Source organism: Achroia grisella, unplaced genomic scaffold, assembly GCF_030625045.1.
Source record: "Achroia grisella isolate CSIRO2021 unplaced genomic scaffold, CSIRO_AGI_Agris_v1 utg501, whole genome shotgun sequence".
Lineage (NCBI taxonomy): Eukaryota > Metazoa > Arthropoda > Insecta > Lepidoptera > Pyralidae > Achroia > Achroia grisella.
The window spans coordinates 1,490,014-1,503,085 of record NW_026712897.1 but is presented as its reverse complement, the minus strand read 5'-3'; the positions used below and the strand labels follow the sequence as shown (position 1 = coordinate 1,503,085).

The 13,072-nt window shown below is 32.4% G+C and overlaps 1 protein-coding gene across 1 annotated transcript; it reads left to right on the top strand.

The window, feature by feature from the left end:
• Positions 1–216: 216 nt before the first annotated feature.
• LOC131846133 (uncharacterized) lies at positions 217–930 on the top strand (the record flags this gene model as incomplete). The annotated part of the gene is made up of 1 exon (XM_059195361.1): positions 217–930. A coding segment is annotated over one exon (714 nt), but the record flags the coding sequence as incomplete, so codon positions are not given.
• Positions 931–13,072: the final 12,142 nt, after the last annotated feature.

Below are 13,072 nucleotides of genomic sequence, written 5' to 3'. Positions count from 1 at the left end.
TTTATTTTATTATTTCTTCTTATTTACAGATTACTTTTACAGGATTCGCGGCTAACTCTATTTTCCTAATTGATTCTTTCCGATATATTCCGCCACGTTATGTTAATGAAGACGGCTATTGTGAAATTTACACTGATGCTGCTAAAACTACTACAACAACAGTTACAACAACCATTATCGACACAACAACCACCGACTCAACGACCACCGAGTTGACGACCACCGACTCGACGACCACCGACTCGACCACCACCGACTCGACCACCACCGACTCGACCACCACCGACTCGACCACCACCGACTCGACCACCACCGACTCGACCACCACCGACTCGACGACCACCGACTCGACGACCACCCACTCGACCACTACCGACTCGACCACCACCGACTCGACCACCACCGACTCGACCACCACCGACTCGACCACCACCGACTCGACGACCACCGACTCGACGACCACCCACTCGACCACTACCGACTCGACCACCACCGACTCGACGACCACCGACTCGACCACCACCGACTCGACCACCACCGACTCGACCACCACCGACTCGACCACCACCGACTCGACCACCACCGACTCGACCACCACCGACTCGACCACCACCGACTCGACCACCACCGACTCGACCACCACCGACTCGACCACCACCGACTCGACCACCACCGACTCGACCACCACCGACTCGACCACCACCGACTCGACCACCACCGACTCGACCACCACCGACTCGACCACCACCGACTCGACCACCACCGACTCGACCACCACCGACTCGACCACCACCGACTCGACCACCACGGACTCGACCACTACCGACTCGACCACCACTAGTACACCAGCTGAAGTTTGTGTTGAATATACGTTTGATGAAAACTTTGAAAATATATTTTCGGATCACAGTAATCGTTGTCATGGAATAATGGGATCTTGGAATTTAATTGAAGATGGTATCATACCCAATTATATTAATACTGTTACCTGTACATCATCAACCCCATTTATAATGGCTGGTGGTGGAACCTTAAAAATAGAGTTCTCTATGACTTTATCCGGATTTCAAAGTATTGCTGTAGTTGTTGAAGAATATGTGGAAGATGGTAATGGAATTATCATGCAGTCTCAATCAATTTCATCCTTGGAGTTAACTGATGAAAATAATAGTCAGGTTTTGGAACTGAACTTGTCGAGAGCAGGATCACGGCTAGGTTATGTAAGTAGTATTTTTTTTTGTAAAAGGAATGGCAAGGAAACCGTTACCACCTGATGGTAAGTGGCAACCATCGTCTATATACCTTCCATGAGTTGTTTAAGGTGTTATTCCTCCGAACATTTTAACTCCACTGCCATATCTAAACTAGCGAAAAACAAGCACAAGCAAGCTGCTTGGAGCCTGAAAAAGTTGAAACGGCTATCCAAATATACATTTTTACCACTGTAAATGTTATTCTTCTATTTTACTTTACAAAATTAAATATCATGTCAAAAATAATTTACATAATTGTTATTTCCTTATTTTACCATTGCATATAATAACATCCTGATGCGATGAATCGTTTGTGTGTTAAGATTTCACACTGAAACGACTCAAGAAATCAGAATTAAATTTTCAATAAATAAGAAAATCTAAGACGATTTAAAGATAGTATAAAATTTGCTGTTAATTTTATATACGGCATCATTATTGTCAATTAATTTAATAATAAAATTGTACATGGTGTTGTGTAAATGCTTTTTTTTTAAGTTTTTGATTGTCATTTCGCATGAGCATTTAAAGAATATGATGCAATGCCGTGGAAAGTGTTAAGAGCTCCACCTAATAGAGTGCGGCTTTTAAATTATGAAGTTTGTTAATTTTATTTTTATATTTTTCCTTTTAGTTTACACTCCTGGGATATACATCAACTCATCGCTCTTTGATTATTAAATCATTCAAATATATCCAGTCTACCGGTGAAGATGAAAACTGTATCTCTTTTGGTGAATTATCGAGATAAACCTACATGACCGTTTATAATGAAATATACTATAGTAAAACATTGTTTATATATTTTACGTTAATTTTATTTAATATGAGTTGATTCCATTCATTAAATTATTTTTCGTATGAACAAATAAGTATTTTTTTTATATAACTGAAATAACGAACTATCTGATAGAAAGTAAACATGTGATGTCATTCTGGAGAACTAATGTGTCATGCCTCTGAAATACAACTTACAAAAGTAAGTAAAAAAATTATGTCGGTAAATAGTAAATAGTTAAAATATCAGTGGTGCTTTTCATGTCATATATATATTAATAATAATAACCCTGGATAATTTACACATTGCAATCTTGTACCAAGCTTAGTTGATATTACCTTATTTATAATTGAAATACTAATATATTTTCTTTCTACATAATATACGCAGAAAACACTCAGACCAATTCTTACTAATATTATAAATGTGAAAGTAGAGATGTTTGTTACGCTTTCACGCAAAAACTGTCGATCTTCATGAAATTTTGTATACATCGCATATCTAGTACAATACTGGTGTAATTCAGAAATATGAAAATTTTGAAATTAGATTTAATTCCACAGTTATAAAGTGGACTTTCCAAAATTTGTAATTTTTGAGTTAAGCCAGTATTATAATAAGTGTGCGACATGTTCTTGGAGGTATAAGAATAAACATGCGATACTTTTTATTAGAATAAATGTTTTTTTTATAAATATTGAAAAACAAAAATCAACATTTTGCTATTTCAGTGCCATTTAGCAACCAGTTATGAAGTCATAAATCAATTATTTATGCGAGCGAAGCCACGGGTAAAAGCTAGTAGAAAATAAAAATAACTTTATTGCTAACTATTGACATGAATTTATACCATACAACAATTAAATAAAAGTACACAAAATTGCACTTATACCTTACTAATTGGCAATATAGCCCACACTCAACAAAGTAAAAAACTATGGGTGTTGGTGACTGTGAGCTAAGTCAGACTCACAGTCACAAATACCCATACTTCTTTACATAGTATAAAATGAAATAGCATCCGCTGTTTATTCGCTTGCATCTTTTAAATTACGCAACAGATTTTAATGCAGTTTTAGCAATAGTAATATTATGTTATCTGTGGCAATAGATAGCGTTATTCAAGAAAATAGTTATATATAAATAAAAGGAAAGTATATTAATAATACGGCTGTAAGCCGTGCGTATATAGCCGTGAAAAGCCGAGCGGGTAGAAAGCTAGTAATATTATTATTGTTAACAAGATTTCAAAAATTAAAATAACGCGGCGTAAAGTAAAATACTCCTGAATAGTATATCGAATTAATTGATGTTGTGTTATTTACTATAAAAATAGCTATATAAAATACATACATGATGCTTCGAGTGTAGAATTATATTACAAGAACAATATTACATTATTAATAACAAGTTGTTGGAAATAATTCATTGGAACCCCGATTAGGATTAGAGGTGATCCCTATTTATACTGGTCCACATTGATTCCCATGACGATACTGTGCATTATGTCTTCTGTTCGTTGTTCAATGGACACAAATATGTGTCCATTAGCGGCTTCTGCTTATTTAGTTATAGGTACCATAAACAATATATCCTTTGGGAATAAAGTTCGGCTGCACACCACAGTATATTTTAGGTACTTTGCTTTATTAGATAACCTTAAACAAAAAAAAGTGTTCTTACCTACGGGGTTGTTTCGGCGACTACTAAACCTTAAAGTTTATAGATTTGAATCCAATATATATCTACCAAACTATTTGTGCGTTAATTATGTAAAAAATTCTATTATCTGTGGTCAAACTATTTCTCCGGTTACGTAAAACATTAATAAATACGACAATAGACACGTGAATTCAAATATACTCAGGAAAATGTCAAATGGTGCGCTCTGGGCTGAAATATTATAAAAAGTATTGTAATAGTACTGTAATTAAATAAATATACATAGAAACATTACATTAATATAAGTCTTATAAAATGCACATTCAAAACAAAAAGAATGTGCATCTATTTCTATTTCTATTTCTATTTCAAATTTTGTGCATATGCCAAATTGTCAAATGGCATTTCGCAAGAATAAATATTAAATAAGTAGTTACTTAATTACTAAAATATGTTATAGTGATAAGAGGGACCACTCACTATTATTTATTGCACTCTATAGTAGATTGAAAAACTTTTTTTTCTGTAATTGGAATGACTAATAAGCTAATGGCCCATCTGATGATAAATGCTAACCCTGGCCTGTACATATGAAATCCACGATCATTACGTTATCACTTTAGGAAATGCCACTACACATACTATGTGGTTGTAGCCCACTCATGCATAAATGAAATATCTCCTTTGGAAAGTTTACACTCTTTCCTGAGGAGATAAAAATCACTCCTAAGAATGTCCTTCATGTCTTGTCCCTGACGGGACTAGGTAGCGAACTTTGAAAGGGCGAGCACAATAGATCTATGTAGGTCAGAGTGCTACAGGTCCATGCACCTGACAATAGCCCAAACAACTAAACAAATAAAAAAAATACGTTATCATGTAACGTCCGTGATAATTAGTATCGTTGCCATTTCAGAGGACCAAGATGTTCTTCTTGCAAACTTCTTGAGATCTGTAATAGATGAGAACGAGGTACCCACGCAGCCGACTTCTTAAAAATATACCTCGATAGAAACGCACTTAAAGCTAAAAGTTGCTTTACAATATACAAAATTGTGAAATCAATACATATGTAACTATATTTGCGAATATCCTGCATAATTGGAAACATTTTAAAATACTAATTAAATTAAAAAGTTTAACTTTCCGACAGCTCGATTAGACAGGATGAGGGATGCGGGTTCAAATTCCGTCGGCTTGATCTGCCAGAAAGTTGAACTTTTCAGTCTGATTAATATTAATAACACATCCTCGGCCTCGATGGTCTAGTAGTTTAGTACATGGTTCAGATTGTCGCGAGTTCGATTATTCGCACAATATCAACACTTGTATTCATGAGTATGATGGCTTGTATTGGTTTGGGTCTTTACGTATGTATTTACAAAAATAATAAACAAGTTCAGCTTCATAATTATTATTTATTATTATTATTCTCTTTGTGAAATTTAAAATTTTGTAAAAGTGTTCTTAATTCTTTGTAATACCAACTTGGTATAAAACAAATAGGAAGTTACGACTTTGTGAAAGCTTTCGTTTGCAGCCCCCACGGCCGTTGACCTCCTAAATAAACGACTGTAGTTCTAAAGTAGCACTACGTAATACCATAACTTCACAACATTTCAGTGTGTTATTTCCCTCAGTGGGCTCTTTTAATTACTGTCTGCCCCTACATGTATCATAAATTCTAATGGAGTATGTGCTCGTCCCTCACCGCATCCCAGTTGCCAGCCAAATTGCATTTTAGAATTTATACGTAAACAAACCACGATATGAGTGATCGAAAATTGAAATATTAATAAAGGTACGCAACAGATGGATTACATATAAATATCATCCTGTTATGCCACGTAGCTATATGTTATCAAAAGAACGAAGAAAATTTTAATTAGGAACGTGTAATTTGATTTTGTTTATCAGAGGAACGTATTAATAGTTGCAAATAGTAAGCTAACGATAAGCTAATGCTTGTCAAATAATAACGGAATTATAATCAATGCAAGCAAATTGCATTCGTTTTTAATAAGTTGAGCATACTACAGTCGAAACTACTTTCATTAGGAAGGCGATTTAAATTTTTTCCAATGTAATTATGATTAAATAAAAAATTTGATACCCTTTAGATGAACTAATACAACAAAATTTATCATAAAATTATTCGTGTTAAGACCCGATTGTACTGTGTATATTTATTATGTAGATTAAACAAAAAACCTTTTTTCTTTATAAAATATACTTTACATAGTATAAAACGAAGTCGCTGTCGCTGACTGTCCGTCCCTATGTATGCTTGAATCTTTAAAACTACGCAACGGATTTTGAAGCGGTTTTTTTTAAAGATAGAGTGATTCTAGAGGAACGTTTATATATATAATCCGGGCGAGTAGCTAGTTACCAATAAAGTGCGTAATTACTAGAAATCACACAGCAACTTAGTGAGTAAAGTGAGATGTTTGTAATCTTTAGAGTCATCGTCGATACATAATACCGTTCCAACATCACTAATAAGACCACAACGATTGAAAATTACATTTACTCTGAGGGTAATTACGCAGTCCACTCATGCATAGTAAAATAATTGACATTCCCGCATCTAATTAAATGTTTTGTCGACTGAAAAATATGCCTTAAACGCCGAATGTTGGAAATTAATTGCTACAACTCTCTAATTGGACTGAGAATGTGCACAAAGCTCGATTTTTTGTTACCGAACCCGAGGTGTGACTAAACGTGCAGTAACCAGCAAATGTCAAAGTGTTAAAATATGTGTCAAAGAAAAATTAATTGCTTAAAATATTATTTTATCTATTGCTGATTTTTATATGTATGTATATTAGGGATACAGTTTAGCTTCTCACGGATGCGTAGTATACGAGAAGCTAAGATAAAGACAATATCATTAAAAAATATTATGCATATGTAGGTTCCATTGATATTTTTTTTCTGTATTTGGTATTTAATAAACTAACAATACACCTCCATGACGGTCAATGGTAACCGTCGCCTATATAAATAGATATAAGAATTAAGTCTTGATATAATAATAATAATAATAATAATCTCAGGACAATTCACACAGCGCCATCTAGACCCAAGTTAAGCTAGCTAAAGCTTGTGTTATGGGTCCTAGACAACTGATACAAATACATAGATACAAACAATCATACTCATGAATACAAATGTTTGTGCCGTGCGAGGAATCGAACCCGCGACCATCGGTCGTAAAGCGGTATGCTAGACCGCTAGACCACCGAGGTCGTCATACGTATTGTAATTTATTAACATATCTTATAAGTTGTTCACTGACACAATTTAGATGAATATCTGAAATAAATAAATATATATTTCATATGAACGTCCGTGGTGGACGTCGCGTTATTATGTGATACTCGTGTTACGTCGTGATACTCATGCACCTCATATTTGCAGAGGCCTAAAATGTCGTACCATTTATACCCTAATTTCATTGCTTTATCTCCTTCCGCCTTCAACCGAAACATTTAAAGTAATTATTTAGTCTTAAACCTAGATTTTGAGTTTATTCCACTATATTGTTTATATTATATTGTTTTTCCTCGACTGGCAACATTACCGATAACTGTCTTTGTCAGCTGGCCCTAATAATTAAATACTTTTATCTAATTTATTACTCAATTTTTTTAGTGTAATTGATATAATTAGTGAGTTTAAGCTATAAAAAGTATTGATTGTTGTTTGTGTTCATTTTTATATAGTATTTGTGTACAAAAATCGACACATAAATATTTCTTACCGGTCAACTGTCAAAGTTCGTAATAAACTTATATTTACATCAATCTTGTACATGTTATCGCGTAATTCAATTTAAATTATTATAACATTCCTTTATTATTACTTATTTTGTGTTACATGTTAATATTGTGGTAATTTCAAAAGTGAATTAAAGTTGTGCGTCGAGGAAAAAAAATAATTACCCACTAACCAAATATTGTAAGTACTAACTGAAATATAATTAATTCTTACATTAAAATACACTACAAGAGAGTGAAACTTTCACTAATTTAAATAGTTATTTATATATATTTCAATAACAATACTGAATCTTCTAGAATTGGTTGTTTTTAATTCTATTATTTGAGCTTGTGTAATACCCCAAGAAACCCATTCTTACAAGTAATAATATTTAGTATTGTTATTTATAATTAACAACATTACTAAAATTACTTACATATCACATATTATATAGGTATTATATATTTATAAATAAATAAATTGTAAGGAAATAGCACACATTCTAAATTCCATTAAGTTCCTTTATATTTAAATTAATTACTCAGCATATTTAATAATGATGTCCCGAAGAGCCTGTGATCTTGATGCTAAACTTAAGGTGGCACTCGTTGAATTAAAGAAAACCCAAGACTTGAATAAAGTGTTGTTACAGGAACGGGATGATAGTGAAATAGAGATGAAATCTCTATTTGACAAATATGTGGCCCTGAAGGGGGAACTTGTAGACATTAATGTGTTCTGTGAGGACCTACGCGTTGACAGGGATAGACTTCAGGAACTTGTTAATGAATATGATCACTGCAGGGACACATATGAGTCAAATTTACAGCGTATCACTCACCTCGAGAGACACCTTGAGGAAGCACAAGCACATAGTGAATCTATGTTGGAACACAAACGGGTGAGTAGCTATAATAACACCTTAGATCTGTATACAGAATTGGTAAATGTCACTTGTGATCAAAAGTCTACTCAGCCGTTGGTGACCATAGATTTAACTAATACACCCAGCTCAAATAGTTGTATTAGTAAATTTAATAGTGTCAATAAATTAAAAAAATATATAAAAATAAACAAATTTATTAAAAAGTCAGAAAAGTTAGTGAGAACTCATACTAAATGTTTAAAATCTATAAATATTAGAAGACAAAAATTAGACCTGTTACAAGAACTTCAAAATTGTAAAACAAATTTACATGATAAGGATTTAGAACAAAATAAATTAAAGAGTAAAATTCAAGAGTTAGAATCTTCATTATCTAATTTAACAAAAAAATATGAGTGTGCTCAACTTGAAATTAATAATTATAGTAAATCGCTGGATAAATTAATAGAGTTGGGAAATTACAACATGGAGCGGTTCACCTCATTGACAGAGAAATGTTGTTGTGAGACACCTGAATCTCCTAAATCTTGTCAGTATAGCCCTAATGGAAATAACAATAAGTCAATCACATCGGTTTTGACTGAGTCAATTACTCCTTGTTCTAGTTTACTCAATTCTAACTTGTCTTTAAAAACTGATAATTGTAATGTTGCACCAGTACGAAGGACAATTATTTATTCAGATGAATATGGTAAGGGTCTGGGCCGTTCATTATCAGAAAGTCTATATCAACATGTCATAAATAATTGTCTTCCTGGTGCTTCATTGCCTAATATTTTAAATAAGGTGGTTAATGGTAGGTATGATAAGTTAACCACATTAGTCATTGCTTTAGGCAACTGTTTATATGTAAAAAAAAGTCATGTAATTAAACTTGTAAACTCTTTGCTTAATATTGCTGAGCTGGGCATAGGTAAAATAATATTATGTGCATTTCCTTACTGTCGTTCTCTGACCATTGAACAAAATAAGTTCATATATTATATTAATAATTTAATTTATAATATGACATGTCGTCATAATGACTTTTTATTTTTTGATAGTAACAAATTTGTTACAAACTTTTGTATGACTGGAGATAGATTTTATCTGCCTAAAAAACAAATAACAAATATAGCTAGTTTACTAGCTTATAATATAAATGACCCCATTATAAGTAATATAATGGGTTGCATTAATCCAATTAGTAGTACTTGTACTAATGTTAATACTAAACATACTGAAAATATTGACATAAATATTGATTCTAGTAAGAATCCTTTTATTTACAAAAATTTAAATATGACTGCAGATTTAAACTGCTGAAAAAGACAAAGGGAAAGCTATCAGAATTGAAAATTGTTCACCAGAACATACAAAGTTTTCTCGGCTGTGAATTAATTATTCAATTGTTTTTAGAAAAAAATAATATAGATGTTTTATGTTTAACTGAACATTGGCTCAAAGTGAGCAATATGATGTTCAGCTTAAACAACTATAATATTGTCAGCTGCTTTAATAGAAAAATAGTAAATAGAGGAGGTTCTATGATATTGGTGAAAAATAATATAAAAGTAAAAGAACGTAGTGATATTGGCAATCTTTCTGTTGAATGTTGTATTGAAATTTCCTGTGTGGAACTAGACAATTATATAGTTATATGTGTTTATAGACCTCCAAATAGTGATTATAATTTATTTGAAGAGGTAATGGAGGATATTTTAAAAAGAGTATTTAATATTAACAAAAAAATTATAGTGTGTGGTGATTTCAATGTTGACATTTTATCACATAATACCACAAAAACTAAATTAATGAGTTTATTTCAATCCTTTGACTTGAGTAATGTCTTCCACGAACCCACTCGTATCACTGCCACGTCTGCTACTTGCTTGGATAACATATTTAGCAACAGTGAGTATTTAGATAAAATAATAATAAACAACCTTCCTTCTGATCACTGTGGTCAAATAGTTATTTTTCCAAATCACTTAAACAAAATTGGGAAAATTAATTTATTAAAAAGAGACTTGACTAGTTATAAGATAAATAAATTTAAAATATCAGTTCGTAGTAAATTAGATTTTTATCTTCCATCTAATGAACCTAACAAACTTTATACAGATTTCTTCAATATTGTTTCTAACGAATATAATAAGGCTTTTAACAAAAAAACTATCAGTATTATTAACAAAACAAAATTTTCAGAATGGGCTACAAAGGGAATTCTTAAAAGTAGAAATATATTATTTGATTTATATGCTCAAAAAAAATACCGTTTCGATAGTACATTCGTAAATTATGTAAAAAGATACTCAAAAACTTTTAAAAAGGTATGTAATGTAGCAAAGTCTAATTATCTAAATAAAAAAATTAAAGAGTCCAAGGATAAGATAAGGACAGTGTGGAATATTATTAACAAAGAAACTGGCAAAGTTAAAAGTCCATATAACGATTTTACGCTAAATTATAATGATAAACTAGTAACGTCCACAAAAGAAATTGTCAATATTTTTGAAAATTTTTTCGCTAATATTCCAACTGATATTACTTCCTCTTTGGACTCTTCTCCTGGTACAGCTAAATCATTCCTTATTGATAATGTTGTTTCTTGTCCGGTTACATTTAAATTTACATTTATTGACATTGCTACAATTACTAAAACATTTAAACAATTAAATTTAAAAAATACTGAAGACCATTGGGGCATGTCTGTTAAAGTTATTAACACCGCTATAGATGTTATTGCTCCATATTTAGTAATTATTTTCAATAAATGTATTTCTGACGGTGTTTTTCCCAATTTAATGAAACATAGCAAAATAACTCCACTCTTTAAGTCAGGAGAAAAAACTGTGGTAGGTAATTATAGGCCTATATCTATCTTACCAGTATTGAGTAAAGTGTTTGAAAAAATTATGCTCAATCAGATGCTACAACACTTTAAAGTAAATAAACTGCTTCACAGTCGACAATTTGGTTTCACGGCCGGTAAATCAACTACTGATGCCGGTGTAGCTCTTATTAAATATATATTTGATTCTTGGGAGAGGTCTCAGGATGCAGTCGGTGTATTTTGCGATCTTTCAAAAGCATTTGATTGCGTTGAACATGAAACACTTTTGCTCAAACTTGAACATTACGGTATTAGATATGAAGCACACAGCATGATGAAATCCTATCTAAATAATAGAATGCAAGTTGTCGAAATAAATGGTGTAAAGTCTGAAGGAACTAGTATTAAAATGGGTGTTCCTCAGGGCTCTATTTTAGGTCCTTTCTTATTTTTAGTTTACATAAATGATCTTCCTTATATGGTAGAAAAGATAGCTGACATAGTTCTGTTTGCTGATGATACTTCATTAGTATTCAAAGTCAATCGACATATTGATGATTTGGACGAAGTAAACGGTGCTCTTTCTTATGTTTTAAAATGGTTTACGGCTAATAATATGTTACTAAATGCAAATAAAACTAAATGTATCAAATTTACTCTCCCCAATGTAAGGCCGGTAGATTCAAAAATCATGTTGGACAATAAACCTATTAATTTTGTGGATGATACTGTATTTCTAGGTATCACATTAGATTCCAAGTTGCAATGGGGTGCCCATATTACTAAATTAGCGAGTCGACTTAGTTCTGCCGCTTATGCGGTAAGAAGAATTAGACAATTAACAGACGTGGCAACTGCTAAACTTGTGTACTTTAGCTATTTCCATAGCATTATGTCGTATGGTATTTTGTTATGGGGCAAAGCAGCTGATATAAATACAATATTTATTTTACAAAAGAGGGCCATTCGCTCCATTTATAGCATGGGTTCCAGGGAGTCTTTGCGAGAGTGCTTTAAGGAATCAAATATCCTCACCGTTGCTTCTCAATATATTTATGAAAACATCATGTATGCCAGGAAGAATATAGACAGTTTCAAAAGAGTTAGTGATTGCACTAATAAAAGCTTACGCAACAATAACAAACTGATTTTACCTAAATGTCGTTTGGCTAAAGTTAGTAATTCGTTTTATGGCAATTGCGTAAGGTTTTACAATAAAATACCAGAGTCTGTTATAAATCTGCCAGAAAAAAGATTTAAATGTCAAATAAAACACTTCCTTTGCAAAAAAGCTTACTATAAAATTGAAGAATTCGTTAACGATAATAATGTTTTTGTAGAAAAATTTTAAATACATAGCACTGACAATATTATCTGATTACACTAATAATGAGTGCGTAGCGATTTCTATGTTGATTGTCGCATGCCTCTTACTTGTTACACTGTAATTATTTATATAAAAAAACATTTATCAAAAAGAGCAACACACAAGTTTCTTGCTCATTCTTCTTGTGATGAATCTGCATTCCGAATGAGTGGTAGAATCAAAATATGACTATTCAAAAGTGCTTGTAATGAGTTTATTTGAATAAAGATTATTTCTATTTCTATTTCTATTTCTATTTCTATTTCTATACATTCAAGAACCGAAAATACTCAGAAACCGCTCCAAATAGAATTAAAGAGATATGAACAGAGATGGTTCTCTGTAAAGTACATTATTATTTTGGATGGCAAAGAAATCTCTGGTTCTACGGTACAGCCACACGCAATTAAGACTCTTTTATGGCAGTCGTATGGCCTTTTTATTACAGAACGTTTAAATAATTTTATGAGATTGCGTTGCCGAAATTACCCATTTTCTTTTTTAAACAACCTTACTTTGCATTTTACTCATTGGCGAGATTTGT